At 40.2% G+C, this 16470-nt stretch overlaps 1 protein-coding gene across 1 annotated transcript; it reads right to left on the reverse strand.

Annotated features, from left to right (window-relative positions):
* Positions 1-14295: 14295 nt before the first annotated feature.
* LOC147487871 (uncharacterized) lies at positions 14296-15195 on the reverse strand. The gene has a single exon (XM_086574167.1). It carries the CDS (start codon positions 15193-15195, stop codon positions 14296-14298), a length of 900 nt encoding a protein of 299 aa, XP_086430293.1.
* Positions 15196-16470: the final 1275 nt, after the last annotated feature.

A 16470-nucleotide genomic window follows, 5' to 3' on the forward strand; every position in this document is an offset into this window, starting at 1 on the left:
TTCACTTCTAAGACAGCATCCCCACTTGTGTTCGCCTGGTTCATTCTTTTTCCCGCATTCAACCAACCTTTTCCAACAGTAAATTCTTCTTCCTTTTCAGATGAAGCTTCTCCATCACTACCTTCATCATGATTTAACACAATATTCAACGCCTCCACTTTCATCTTTCGGCCTTCATGGTTGGATGCCCCATTCTCTTCAGATTTGATTCCAAGCTCGATTCTTTGCCTAAATCTCTCAAGCGAACCAATCCCATACTTCTTGATGAGGAAAGACCTGTAAAACTCCACTGTCTCATCCTCACTTGTGGATGTAGTGCCCTCAAACTCGTCTCCCTCATCGTGTGCCCTACCTGGTGTGCTAAAGCTTGCGACTGCTGGATCCCCAATTTCATTTGAATTTCGCATATTTTCTGTTTTAATTGCTAAAAGACTGAAATACCCCTAAGGGTAACAGTCACCCTATATTTGCCACCATTAAAGCAACATGAAAGCAAATCTTTTCGTGAAGTCCCTTTTAGGGTCCTTTTGCCTCATTTTGGCTCTATAACACGCCTTTTGATGTGCAAGCTCACACGTAAGTGCATTTAATCTTGTGTTTTGCATTCTTTCTAACGTAAGCTCGCTTGTAGGTACGTTCATTCAATCAATCGAGTGTTTTTCTTTCATTCTAATGAAAGCTCACACGTAAGTGTATTCCATCATGTGTTTCGTATACATTCAATCAATCAAGTGTTTTGCATTCATTTTAATACAAACTCCCACGTAGACGCATTTAGTCAAGTGTTTTGTATTCTAGCGGTGTATAAAGTGGGGTTATAGGGTTTCAAAGTTGTTCATCTTAGATCTAACTTATATGATTTAGGCTAGGGTTTAGGGTTTAGAGGCTTTAACCTTGGCTTACAAAAGGTTTAGTCATTGATCCTTAAAGCGTTGGAGTGTTTCCTTTGCTTTTGAGTTTTTGTGCCCTTGAGTTCACTTTTATCGTTGACTATGGCTTTGATCGTTGACAATTGACTTTTGATAGTTTTACTTTTTGGCACTTTTTCCCAGTTGTTCCATGATGTCCCTTTTAGGGTCCTTTTGTCTTCTTTTGGCTTTTTAACACCCCTTTTGATGTGTTAGTTCCAGAATAGGGCTGTATCAGGAAAAAGCGATAAGAACATAAGTTTTCTACAATCAATCAATCAATCCGGTGTTTTGCATTCATTATATTGCAAGCTCACACGTAGGTGAATTCAATCTTGTGTTTTGCATTCTTTCTAACGCAAGCTCGCTTGTAAGTAAGTTCATTCAATCAATCGAGTGTTTTTCATTCATTCTAATGCAAGCAAACACGTAAGTGTATTCCATCAAGTGTTTCGCATAGATTCAATCAATCAAGTACTTTGCATTCATCCTAATGCAAACTCCCATGTAGATACATTTAGTCAAGTATTTTGTATTCTGTCGGTGTATAAAGTAGGTTATATGGTTTGGAAGTTGTTCATCGTAGATCTAACTTATATGATCTAGGCTAGGGTTTAGAGGCTTAGTCCTTGTCTTACAAAGGGTTTAGTCATTGATCGTTGAATCCTTGGAGTGTTTCAAGTGCTTTTGAGTTTTTAGGCCCTCAAGTTCACTTTCATCGTTGACCATTGACTTTTTACTGTTTTACTTTTTGGCACTTTTTCCCAGTTATTCCATGATGTCCCATTTAGGTCCTTTTGGCTCTATAACTCGCATTTTGATGTATTAGTCAATCAATCAATCCGGTGTTTTGCATTCACCATATTGCAAGCTCACACGTAAGTGCATTCAATCTTGTGTTTTGCATTCTTTCTAGCGCAAGCTCGCTTGTAGGTACATTCATTCAATCATTCAAGTGTTTTTCATTCATTCTAATGCCAGTTTACACGTAAGTGTATTCCATCAAGTGTTTCATATACATTCAGTCAATCAAGTGTTTTGCATTAATTCTAATGCAAACTCCCATGTAGATGCATTTAATAAAGTGTTTCTAGATTTTGTCGGTGTATAAAGTGGGGTTATAGGGTTCGGAAGTTGTTCATCTTAGATATAACTTATATGATCTTGGCTAGGGTTTAGGGTTTATGGTTTAGAGGCTTAGTCCTTGTCTTACAAATGGTTTAGTCAATGATCCTTGAAGCCTTGGAGTGTTTCAAGTGCTTTTTAGTTTTTTGCCCTGGAGTTCACATTTATCGTTGACTATGGCATTGACTATGGCTTTTATCGGATACAGACCGTTGAGTTTTGACAGTTTGACTTTTTGGCATTTTTTCCCAGTTATTCCATGATGTCCCTTTTACCTTTTGTCTCTTTTTGGCTATATAATACGCCTTTTGAGGTATTAGTTTCATAATAGGGCTGTATCCGGAACAAGTGATAAGAACATGAGTTTTCTACAATCAATCAATCAATCCGATGGTTTGCATTCATTATAGTGCAGGCTCACATGTAGGATGATTTAATCTTGTGTTTTGCATTCTTTCTAAAGCAAGCTCGCTTGTAGGTACGTTCATTCAATCATTCAAGTGTTTTTCATTCATTCTATTGCAAGCTCACACGTAAGTTTATTACATCAAGTGTTTCGCATACGTTCAATCAATCAAGTGTTTTGCATTCATTTTAATGCAAACTCCCACGTAGATGCATTTAGTCAAGTGTTTTGCATTCTGTCAGTGTATAAAGTGGGGTGATAGGGTTCGGAAGTTGTTCATCTTAGATATAACTTATTTGATCTAGGCTATGTTTAGGGTTGAATGGCTTAGTCCTTGTCTTACAAATGGTTATTCATTGATCCTTGAAGCCTTTGAGTGTTTCAAGTGCTTTTGAGTTTTTAGGCCCTTGAGTTCACTTTTATCGTTGACTATGGCTTTGATCGTTGACTGTTGACTTTTTAGCACTTTTCCCCTGTTATTCCGTGATGTCCCTTTTAGGGACCTTTTGGATCTATAACACGCCTTTTGATGTATTAGTTCCAGAATAGGGCTGTATCCGAAAAAAGCGATAAGAACATGAGTTTTCTACAATCAATAAATCTATCCAGTGTTTTGCATTCATTATAGTGCAAGCTCACACGTAGGTGCATTCAATCTTGTGTTTTGCATTCTTTCTAACGCATGCTCGCTTGAAGGTACGTTCATTCAATAATTCAAGTGTTTTTCATTCATTCTAATGCAAGCTCACACGTAAGTGTATTCCATCAAGTGTTTCGCATACATTCAATCAATCAAGTGCTTTGCATTCATTCTAAAGCAAACTCCCACGTAGATGCATTTAGTCAAGTGTTTGGCATTCTGTCGGTATATAAAGTAGGGTTACGAAGGGTTTAGTTATTGATCCTTGAAGCCATGGAGTGTTTCCTGTGCTTTTGAGTTTTTGGGCCCTTGAGTTCACTTTTATCGTTGACTATGGCTTTGATCGTTGACAATTGACTTTTGACAGGTTTACTTTTTGGCACTTTTTCCCATTCCATGATGTCCCTTGTAGGGTCCTTTTGTCTCCTTTTGGCTCTATAACACTCTTTTTGATGTATTAGTTCTAGAATAGGGCTGTATCAGGAAAAAATGGTAAGAACATGAGTTTTCTACAATCAATCAATCAATCTGGTGTTTTGCATTCATTTTATTGCAAGTTTTTTTTTTTTTTTTTTTTTTTTTTTTGTTAACGGGGTTCCCTACCCCTTCTCATTAATAATAAAAAATATAGTGAGTTACAATCGGATATACGTTTTTCGCATAGCGTTGTCGTATACAATTTTCTTTATATCCTCAGAAAACGAGCTAGGGGATAACTTTTATGAAACTAACATATGGGATATTACAAGCCAAAGCATCTGCTAACTTATTACATTCCTTATAAACATGCTTAATATCAAACATTTCCAAGTGGTCTATAATTTCAAACACATCTGCTGGCAACTTCCGTCCTGGCCAAGGCACTTTACTTCGTTTTTGTATAAACGAGATGACATTAGTCGAGTCTGTCCTAGCTTCCACCTTGCTGCATTGATGCTGCTTAGCTAGCTTTAAACCCTTGTAAACTCCCTCCTATTCAATAAGGGCAATAGTGTTGAACTTTGAGTTTCCTTTTGTTGCTGCCTTTACTTGCCCTTGATGGTAGCGTAGGCGTGAGCTGCTTCCCCCTCCATTGATCGTTGTTGCCGACTTGGACATGAACATTCCATCGTCGCGATAAACCTCACTCTATCGGGCTCATCCTTCATTTTCAGTTCCAGGCTATGCAATTTGATCTTGACATCTTGAATAATCAGTTCCATAACCTCGGCGGGCAATGCGATACTTGTTCTCGAATATTCGCTCATTTCGCCTCGCCAAACCCAAAAAAATGCATTTGTACACAACCGAATCGTGATCTTTTTACATCCCTTCCTTTACTCAATCCAATAATCCATTCCAACTCATCCTCCCATTCGACAGCCACCGTTCTCCGATATCCTCCCCTCAGAGCATTTCGTTCCACACATAGCGTCGCGAAACTACATTCAGAGAACGGATGACGCCTCGTTTCATCCTTCGTCCACAAATTCTACACAACACCGAATCAACCACTTTCTGCCTCTTCAATTTCACAAGAGTTTTAATTCCTTCCTGGAACAAGATCCAACCAATAAAAAATGACGAGGTATTTTGTTTTGAAACCATACCTGATTTCTCCAAGATACCGGGCCGCCTCTTTCTCCCCGATCGAGTGATAGGTTTCTTTGAGCTGGAATTCACCATGCAATGTAGCAGTCCAAACCACTTTGTCTCGAGCCCCCAATCACCTCGACTTCATCTTCTCGCTTGTTTCATAACCTCGGGCATGTGTCTCTGCGAGTACTGCGGCACTTGCCAAACCCCATTATGTATCAGACTCTTAACTTTTGCATTTAGACTCACATTTGATACATAGGTGAGCCTAGAGGAAAAATAAGGCTTCAGGATACCAACTGGGTGCTAGGGGTCCATCCATAAGTTGATATCACTGCCAGACCCAACTTGGTACACTAGTTCTTTTGCATCATCTCTCCCCTGCAAAATACTCCTCCAGCTCCAGGAGCAGTCATTAGGAATGCTCATGTCCCAAAAGAACTTATCCTTTATTAGGTTCTTCCACACCCACTTAACCCAGAGTGTGTCTTTGCTACTAACAATATTCCAGACATGCTTCATATTAGCTGCTCTATTCATTACGGCCAAATTCCTTATTCCCATGCCCCCCTCGTCATAAGGAAAACAGACATCCTTCCACCCAATAAGAGCATGGGCTGTGGTACAATCCGAACCTTTCCACAGGAAGTTTCGCAAAAGTTTTTGAACCTCGTCCATAATTCCTTGAGGAAGCCTAAACGATGATATCAAGTAAATGTTTAAGTTACTCAACACCACCTTGATCAGCTGTACTCTTCCCGCATACGACAAACTTTTCCCTTTCCAGCTCTGTATTCGCTTTGCCACTTTAGACACCAATGGTATACAATCAGAATATGAAAGCTTCGTTGTTATAAGTGGTAGCCCGAGATACTTAACTGGTAACGTACCAACTGGATACTGTAATACACCCTTTACTTCTTCACTCACCTCCTCAGTCATTCTTGCCATAAAAATCTGACTCTTACCCACATTCACTTCCAGTACTGAACAAGCTCTAAACTTCCCCAGAGAATTTACTAGGCTTCTAACCGTGTTAGCATCCCCATTCATGAATGCAATTAGATCGTCTGCAAATGAAAGATGTGTTATAACCGGGTCCTTACACTTATAATGCAATCTAAACTCACCCCTTATAGCAGCCTGCTTCATAATGTCAGAAAACAATTCCATTACCAAGACAAACAAGTATGGAGATATAGGGTCCCCCTGCCTTATTTCTCTCTTCCCCTTGAAATACCCATACGGAGTCCCATTAACCATAATCGAATAGGAAGCAGTTCCTATACATTCTTTCAACCAGTCAATGAATTTCTCCGGTATCCCAATCCTTCTCATTGTAAATTCAACAACCTCCCATCTTACTGAGTCATATATGCCTTTTTCAGATCAATCTTAGTCGCACATCGTGGTGGATAAGCATCCCTGTGATAATTGTGAAGCAATTCCTGAGACAATAATATATTATCCTAAATGCTCCTCCCTGGTATAAAAGCTGACTGATTAAGCGACACCACCTCATGCATGATAGGTTTCATTCTCAACGTCATAATATTAGTAATACACTTGTACATCACATTGCAACAAGCAATAGCCCTATAATCATTCAAACTTGTAGGGGTCTATATCTTAGGCACTAGTGATATACAAGTAGCATTTACTTCTCTGAGCATCCTGCACGCCCTGAAGTAATTCTGTACCGCCCTAACAAAATCATCTCCCACAATTCGCCAAGCAGCCTTAAAGAACAATGAGGAGAATCCATCATTCCCTGGGGACTTATCACTGTCTATACCCGACAAAGCCTCGATAATCTCATCTCTTGTAATCTCTGCCACTAACCGTTCTCTAGTGTCATTACTGATAACTTTTTGCGGATGTATAGAATCAAAGCAATTAAAGTCTAGTTCCTGTAGGTTCTCTGGGGCATAAAGTTTCTTGTAAAACTGCACACATTCAGCCCCTATCTCATCCAAATCTTCTTTTACACTTCCAAGCCCATCCCTCAAACATGTTATCTTATTCACTGCCCTCCTAGCTCGAATGCGGACTTATAAAAATACTACTGTATTGTTATCCCCCACTGTAATCACCTGATCTCGCGACTTCTGCCTCACACACTCTTCTTCTGATTTCGCACACTTGACATACTCTTTCATACATATTCTTTCTTCATCAATCCATTCTCTGTTCAAAGGCTCTGTTTGCAATTTTGTTTGTATAAGATTCATCTCTTCCTTTTTCATTTGTGCTCTTGTCTTAACATTTCCAACCCTTTCTCTGTTCCATTCAATCAAAGCCCCCTTCACAATTTTAAGTTTTCTCATAAAAACATACATCGGATTTCCTACAACCTCACTCCCCCAGGCTTGCTGAACTATTTCCACAAACCCATCCTCACGAGTCCAGAAATTAAAGAACCTAAAGGACTTCTTATTCTGACCCATCTCTCCTGTTATTCCATGTTAATACATTCCCCTTGTATTTCATATCTGTGAGCCCCACCATTGTAACACATTGAAGAAAATCAGTATAATGAATTGGATGTGTTGGTCTCCCTCCAATTCTATCCTCTGAGCTCAGAACTGAATTGAAATCTCCTAATATCACCCATGGCCCATGATATGCACACGAAGTTTACTATTCTGTTCCCACAGCTCTCTCCTTATAACCAAGTCGAGACTTTCGCATATACAATCGTTACCATGAACACCTTTCCACTAGTAATAGTTACTTCCAATCGTTATATCTTTGCGGCTCCCTCTCCATAACTTTCACCTTGCATATGTTTGCATCCTAGCATACCCGGATCTTTCCTCTATCACTATACATGTAGTTATGCTCGACCTTCCACCCCTCACAACACTTTCTAACAGTTTTATCCATATTTTTTTTTTGGACTTTTGTCTCCACCAATCCCATAAGATCGAGTTTATGCTTCTTAATCAGCTCTCTAACTTCTATCTGTTTAAACCCCACATTTAGCCCCCTCATGTTCCAACATCCGATTTGTATCATTTAAATAAATGGGGGTGTATAAATTGGCCAGTCTTAGCCAAATCTTTACTAACACTCACTTTTCTGACCTGGGTATCCTGTTCATCCACTTTTTGACTTCTGTTCTTGCTCCCCGAACCACTAGCACCTAGATTCGTTCTAGCAGGAATACTTCTGTATTTATTCGCCTTAGGACTTACCCCTGCGATCTCTTTTATCATCCTGGTTTCACTACGCCTTTCAGCCCCCGCTTGCACATGATGCTCTTCTCGTGCTCTTATAGTATGCCTCCGTGATGGTGTTTCCCTGCCCTCATTTTTATCTTCTTGGACTGTTTGCTCTTCTTGCGACCCATCAGCTCTTTTCATACTCTCCTCTATATGATCTTGTGCTTGTATAGGCTTAGCTATCTCCTCCTCTTCATTTTATGTTTTCTCATCCGCCCCAACCTTTTCGTTGCCCTTAGCAGCAATTTTTTTCTCAGCATCATTATCTTGTTTCTTCTGAATCCACACCCCTTGTTTTGAATCAATTTCCTTTTTCACCTTATAAGGACATGTAGTGTCTGTATGCCCAAACACTTGACAATTAGAACATTTGGCAGGCCTCCAATTATACTCAAATTTAACTTCAAAAGCTCTCCTTTGGTCAAGTACAACAGGCACACTCTCCGGATACCTGCAGTCCATTTTTATTTCAATACAAACTCTAGCATAAGATGTTCTTGACATATTCTCTGTGGGTTTGTCTGTAAACAATGGGTTTCCAACAGCACTTGCCACTTGGCTAAACCCTTCCTTTGTCCACATCTCCATTGGAAAAAAATTCATGATCACCCAAATAGGGATTGTCTTCAGCTCTCTCATCTCCGATTCTACAAAGAGTTTCCATGGCCTGATTACGAAAAGATGACTCGCAATATGGAACGACCCAATGTCCAGTACTGTCTGCCTATCATCCTCATTGCTTAGCTGAAACATAAACATGTTGTCTCCATAAGGCTTCATTATAAAGTGATTCTTCAGCCTCCAAGTCCTTGCCACCATCTCCTTTACATAAGAAAAACTGAGTTTCTTGCCAACAAAGCTATCCACTATCACATTCTCAAATTTTTCCTTGATTTTTGCAAATTGGGTCAATTTCACATGAATCACTAGCCTGCCATCAATCACGTAGTAGGTACATAGGTTAGTGACTCTTGACAAACAGCTTTCCTGTTCAGCATACTTGCCCAAGTAACCCTCTTCTCCTCCTCTTTCTGAACAATCTCATTACCTTGTTCATCTTCATCCTCTCGAAGTTCGCGACTTTGCTTTAGAGCTCTCCTGCTACCGCCTCTCTTCACCTTCCAAAACTTGTTTGATGTGTTTCATTCAGATCCACTATTGTAGGAGACGCCATTTTGCTCTTTTCTCAAAGACTCAAGTCATAGTGACTTTCTTGAATATGAACCTCCATCATCACTAACTCCAAAGAATCCTCGGCCACTTGCGTTTCTTTCCTATCCTCCTCGGTTTTCTGCTCAGACCGCCTCATTATTTTCCTTATTATCTTGGACTTGTTTTACCACCTCCGTAAGTCTCTTGGCCTCTCTAAGCAGCTCATTCATTTGGCTTGTTGTTAGACTCTCTCGTGATTCTTCCCTTTCCTCCCGCTTTTCAAATCTGTTTTGAAACTCCTCCCGCATCTTCCTTCTATATTTCTCCACAGACCCTCTCCATATCGTGCCTTTATCTCACTCTCAAAACTATCAACCTCAAACTCTGAGTCGTCTGATGATGATTTCCCAACACTCCTAGTTGGTGTGCTAGGATTCTCGCCCTCTGTAACCCTAAACTCGTCTGTTTTTTGCATGTTTTTCCTAATTTTATGTAAAAAGACTAAAATGCCTCTAAGGATAAAAAATCACCCCTTAGAAGCCCCCATTAACAAAACTCAAGCTCTTTTGAAAGGATTATTTAGTTATATTGCAAGCTTCTTCTTTTTTTTTTTGATGGGCAAGGGAGTTTTTTATAGAGGTCCCCTACCCCTTTTCATTAAAATAGAATAATTAGCTTGTTACATTCGTATGTATAGTTTGCCTACTGCATCATCATATATTATTTTCTTTACATCCTCCGAAAATGAACTAGGCACTAATTCTATATAGCTAACTGTTGGAATATTACTTGCCAGTGCATCTGCAAGTTTATTAGCTTCTCTATATACATGAGTAATACTGAATACTTCTAGTTCCTCTCTCATCTGGTTAATGCTCCTCATCAACTATTCTGCTTGCCATGGGTATTTCGTTCCAGCTTTGAAGAATGCAATAACATTTGCTGAGTCCGTTTGCACTCTTATTTTCCTAATTCCCTGCAAAATCGCCATTTTCAGCCCTTGTTCAATGCCTTGTAACTCTATTAAGGCTATGGTCCGCTTATTGGACCTGCCTTTACTTGCTAACCGAAGTTGGCCCTGTTCATTTCTCAAAACCGCAGCCCATCCACCTACCGACCCCTGTAGAGTACCGTCTGTGTTTAAATTTTCTATTCCCTCTTTAGCTCTGGCCCACTTACAGTACTTCTTCATCTTCTTCACTCGCGACTTCACACTGACATTCCACATTTCGCTGAACTGTTCCTTCTCAGGTCCATCACCCATCTTTATCTCCATAGATTGCAGCTTCGTTCTAACATCTGTTAATATTCTACTCACCACCTGAGAAGCAAGTATCTGTTTATTTTTTAAAATCTTCTCGTTTCTCGTTCGCCATATCCAGTATATATACCCATTCCATCCTAATCTAATAGCATCTTGTTTCGGCCCTTCCCCCTCTGACTTGCTCTGTACCCATTCAATCTCACCGCCATGTGCTTGTCTCAGATTCTATTGTAACCCATTTTCTGCCTAATCAGCTGCCACACTTCCTTTGCGTATTCACAACCATGGAATAGATGTTCTACCGTCTCCACCTCCTTCCAGCACAAAATACATGTATCATTAGTAACTTGCTTCCATTCCTTCATCTTCTCTAAAGTTTTGAGTCGACCTTTGATCGCCGTCCAACTAATGAACGAATGTCTCGGAATACTGTTTGAAAACCACACCAGCCGATGCCATGATACTAGCTGTTTAATACCTCTCACTCCTTCATACGTGTCCCTCAGAGGGTTGTACTCACCATGAATAGAAGCCGTCCAAACTAACTTATCTCTTCCCCCTATTATTTATGTTTCATAATCAATCTGATCCACTATCTCTCTTATATGGACCTTTATTCGATCTTGAAAGTGCCATTCTCCTTGTACAATGAATTCAGCAGCCTTTGCATTTATGTGACATGTGGAGTCATACTTAAAAACTTGCGGGAACTTATCTATCAAAATTCCACTCGGATGCCACGGATCAAGCTAGAAACTTGTGTTGCTTACGTCTCTTTTAACAGATTTCGCCAACTCCAAGAACAGTCATTTGGTATTTTGAGCTGCCAAAAGTTCCTGCCTTTGATCAAGTTCCTGTGTACCCAGTCCACCCAAAGTGTATCTGCCTTTGTTATTATTTTCCATATGTGCTTCATGTTAGCTGCTTGATTCACCTTTGCCAAATTCCTCAATCCCAGCCCTCCCTCCTCATATGGGTAGCACAGCTCCCCCCATCCAATCAGCGCATGTGACTGGTGACAATCAGGCCCTGTCCATAAGAAATTTCGACACATCCTATTTATATCATCAATAATCTTCTGTGGCATAATAAAGGCTGCAAACCAGTATACACTCAAGTTGTTGAGAACTACTTTAACCAATTGCAATCTCCCTGCATATGACAACGCCTTTCCCTTCCAACTCTGTATCCTTCTTGTAACTTTTGTGAGTAAAGGACTACAATCAGTTGATCTCAATCTCGTCGTTATTAAGGGGAGTCCCAAACATTTCACTGGTAGCTCTCCTGTTGGGAATTGTAGTATCCCCTCAATCTTTGTACATATGCTATCATCCACTCCGGCAAAATATATCTGACTCTTCTGGACATTCACTTCTAATCCCCTGCAAGCTTTAAAAATATTCAAGTTCTCTTTAAGCTTTGTTGTTGTTTGTACATCCCCTGCATGAAGGCCATCAACTCATCTGCAAAGGACAAATGAGTTATAACTGGATTTTTGCATTTGTAATGTAGTTTATACTCATTTGTTGTTACAGAATAGTGCATGATTTCCGAGAACAAATCCATCACACAAACAGGTAAGGGGACATCGGGTCTCCTTGTCTTATCCCCCTCCTTCCCTTGAAATACCCATATGGTGCCCCATTGATCATGATTGAGTAATGAGCTGATTCCACACACACTTTGACCCACTCAATAAATCTTCTAGGCATCCCAACTCTCTCCATAGCAAATTCAATAGCTTCCCATCTCATTGAATCATAGGCCTTTTTTATGTCCACTTTAACAGCACATCTTGGTGGTTCTGCATCCCTATGGTAGTTATGCATGAGTTCATGGGACAACAGAATGTTGTCCTGGATGCTCCTCCTTGTAATGAAAGCCGACTGGTTCATGTTTATCACCTTTGGCATTATCTGCTTCAGTCTTCTTGTCATCACTTTTGTAATACACTTGTATACCACTCCACAACACGCTATAGGTCTATACTCCCCCAGATTGGCTGGACTTTGTACTTTAGGTATAAGTGTAACGCAAGTAGCGTTAACTTCTTGAAGGAGCTGCCCTGATGTTAAAAAATTCTGAATTGCCTTTATGAACTCATCACCGATAACTCTCCATGTACACTTGAAGAATAGTGCTGAAAATTCATCACTTCTCGGCGCTTTTTCATTTCCAATATCTGCCAAGGCCTCTATGATCTCATCTCTTGTTATCTGCCGCTGCAGATCTTCATGGTCTACGACATTTATGGTCTGCCTTTGCCCAATATCTTGAAACACTTCTAGGTTTATCTCTGCCATCTGATCTGGGTTGTACAACTCCTTATAATATCACACACATTCCTCCCCAATGTCCTTGAAGTCTTGCATTGTATGGCCATCTCTGTTAACCAAGCAAGTAATCTTGTTCACCACTCTATGAGCTTGTACAGATCTGAAGAAATAGGTACTGTTGTTATCACCGACACTGATTACCTGATCACGCGACTTCTCTTTGTAAAATCCTTCCTCTCACGCTTTCATTATAGTGCTTAAGTGCCTCTTTTTCCTTAGTAATCAGTTCTCTATTCAGGGGCTGTGCTTGTAAATGTGTTTGGATTCCATCCAGCTCTTTCTTCTTGTCTTTAACTCTATCAATTATGTTCCCTACTCTCTCTCGATTCCACTCAATCAGAGCCCCCTTTGTTACCTTCAGTTTTTTCATAAACACATACATTGGATTACCCTCTACTGGGCTTTTCCACGCCTCTTCCACTGTTTGCATAAAACCCTCTTCATTGTGTCAGAAGTTGAAAATTTTAATCTTTTGATTTCTCTGTTTCATAGATGTAACTACCATAGAGGAGTGGTCGGATATAGCACCTGGGTTTAAGAACTCAGCTTCATGGTCTTCAAACTCACCAATCCACTCTGAATTTGCCATCACTCTGTCGAGTTTGCAACTTACTCTCTCATTGTGCCAGAAGTTGAAAATTTTAAAAGCCTTTCTCTTTTGATTTCTCTGTTTCATAGATGTAACTACCATAGAGGAGTGGTCGGATATAGCACCTGGGTTTAAGAACTCAGCTTCATGGTCTTCAAACTCACCAATCCACTCTGAATTTGCCATCACTCTGTTGAGTTTGCAACTTACTCTCTCCATTTGCTTGTTACTCCATGTAAGGTAATTACCTTTGTACTTGATATCCACTAGTCCCGCAGAATTTACACAATTCAAAAAATCTGTAAACTGGTTCGGGATGACTTCTAACCCTCCTTTCTTCTCTTGTGGACTCAATATGGAGTTAAAATCCCCCATTACTAACCATGGCTTTTGTATAATGCAAGATAAATCTATTACAGCTCTCCATAGTTCTCTTCTTTCGTTCATATCCACACTTGCATAGACTATTGTGGCCACAAACTCCTCCCCTGATATCATGGCCACTTCCATGGTTATCTCGTTGATCATCCTTCCTCAAGAAAGTTTCAGACATACTCTAGGATCCCAACAAAACCATACTTTCCCCAAAGCATTATGTGCATAGTTATCCTCCATTGCCCACTTGTTAAACGCTACTTAAACACTCGCTTTTTTTTTTCTTCTTTCACTCTTGTTTCCACTAACCCCATGATACTCAGATTGTATTTCCTGACCATATCCTTCACTTCTACTTGTTTGAAATTCATGTTGAATCCCTTCATGTTCCAGCAGCCGAGATGTGTACTCATTTGATAACAGTTGGTTTCTGTGACCGTACTTGGCTGTCATTATGCTAAGTTTCCCTCCTTGAGTGGTATTTTTAGTGGCTGTAATTCCACTCATCTTGTTTCCTTTTGCACTACTTGTTTCTCCTTTGTTATTCTTCCCTTGTTCGCTTGGTAAGTCTGCCTCCCTACCTTCTGCTTTTTGCAGGGTTTTTGAGAGGTCCCTTACCCCTATTTTATTCATAATAAAATCATAGCTCAGTTACATTCTTACATATTCTTTGCCCGTGGCATCATCATATATAATCTTTTTTACATCCTCCTCAAAAAAGAACTAAGATTATATTCTATATAACTAACAGTAGGTAAGGTAGATGCTAGTATATCTGCTAGTTTATTTGTTTCTCTAAATACATGCATAATTAAAAATTCTTCTAGCTGTTCTATCATGTCATGTATCTCTTTCATCATGTGATGTGCCCTCCATGGGTACTGCGCTTTATCCTTCATGTACGCAGTTACACAAGTTGAGTCTGTTTGCGCCCTCATTCTTTGATATCCTTTTTGCAATCCAAGTCTCAGCCCTTGTTCAAGCCCTTGCAATTCAATCAAGTCTATTGAATCATAGTCTGCTTTGCCATGTGCTGCTGCAACCACAACCCCATTCACATCCCGAAACACTGCTGCCCATCCTCCTTGACTTCCTTGTAGTGTGCAATCCGTATTCAAGTTGTATATGCCTTCTCCAGCTCTCTCCCAACAGCAGTGCTTCACCTTCCTTTGCTTCGCTCTTACTTGAATATCCCATCTCTCCATGAAGCTGTTCCGTTCGGGCCCCTCTTCCATTTCAGCTTTGAGTGACTGTAGTTTGATCTTAACGTCCCTTATGATCTCCTTCCCCACATGCTCTGCCACATTTTCTTTTTGCTGAAAAATTCTCTGATTTTGCTCCTGCCACACTTTGTATATGAAGCCAGTAAACACTAACCGAACTGCATCTTGCTTATAGCCTTTTCCCTTCGCCACCTTTTGTACCCATGCAATTTCTAGCTGCCATGAAGCAGCTCTCGCCCTTTGATAACCTGCAAATTTGAGTACATATTGCCATATAAACTTTGAGTAACTACAATCAAAGAAAAGGTGTCTCACTGTCTCTCTTTCCCTCCCACAGATAACACAAGTATCATCTTGTACTATATTCCACTCCTTCATCTTGTCTAGTCTTTAATCATTCCCTCAGAGTTAGCCAAGCTGTAAACAAATGCCTCGGAATTCTGTTGGGAAACCAGATGATGCTATGCCATGTATTCAGTCTCTTTGTGTCTCTTACACTCTCATATGTGTCTCTGAGTGTGTACTCCCCTTATCCGACGATTCCAGACTCTCGTCCTCACCTCGCCCACCTTAACCCCTTTCTTCCATTTCGCTAATAATGTCCGCATATGGACTCAGATGTTCCATGGTATATTCCAACGCCCATTTTTCTATCAAGTTTGTGGATCGATGCATTTAGATTACAAGTTGAATCATAAAGAAGAGATAATGGAAAAAAAACTCTTTCAGTATGCCCATCGGATGCCATGGATCCAACCAAAACTTGGTGTCCCTTCCATCTCCAATCTAATGTTGAGCAATGTGTTTCGCATCCTTCCTGTTCTTCAAGATATGACGCCATACCCATGAACAATCATTGGGTATCGCTAACTGCCAAAAGTTTCTGCCCTTTATCAAATTTAGCTTAACCCATTTTACCCATAGCGTCTCCTTCCCACTCACTAGGTTCCAAATATGCTTTAGATTTGCTGCCATATTGGAGGTGCTGAGGTTTCGAATCCCAAGACCACCTTCTTCATAAGGGAAACACAAACTTTCCCAACTAATAAGTGCATGGGATGTAGCACATTCTGGCCCCGACCATAAGAAGTTTATGCACATTTGATTTATTGTATCTATTGTTTGTTGTGGCAACACAAAAGAGGACGTCCAGTAGATGCTCATGTTATTCAGTACTGCCTTTAACAACTGAAGTCTCCCCGCATACGATAGTGCGCGTCCATAGCCTCACTGTTTGCTTATTACTCCATGTTAAGAAATTGTCGGAATATTTCAAATCGACTAGGCCAGCCATTGTGACACAATGCATCAAATCTTGGAAGTGGTGCGGTCTTGTCTCCGTTCCTCCTACTCTTTCTTGCCCATTCATAACTGAGTTAAAATCCCCAATTACAATCCATGGCTTCTGTACATTACCCGATATCTGAATCAAACTCCTCCAGAGCTCTCTCCTTTTGTTCCTATCAATTGATCCATAAACCATTGTTATTACAAATGTTTTCCCATTCATCGGCCTTCGCATCCATGGTTATACTCTATTCATCTTTCTCTATAGTGGTCATGTTACAATTATGTGGGTTCCAGTAGCACCATATCCTTCCCAGTTCACTATACTCGTAGTTATGTTCCGCCATCCATCCATTACAGCAGCCA

Source organism: Coptis chinensis, chromosome 7, assembly GCF_015680905.1.
Source record: "Coptis chinensis isolate HL-2020 chromosome 7, ASM1568090v1, whole genome shotgun sequence".
NCBI classification, from domain to species: Eukaryota; Viridiplantae; Streptophyta; class Magnoliopsida; order Ranunculales; family Ranunculaceae; genus Coptis; species Coptis chinensis.

What these genes read in the sequence shown, in the direction of transcription:
- LOC147487871 (XM_086574167.1), bottom strand. Translation starts at nt 15,195, where the DNA reads ATGAAGGAGTGGAATATAGTACAAGATGATACTTGTGTTATCTGTGGG.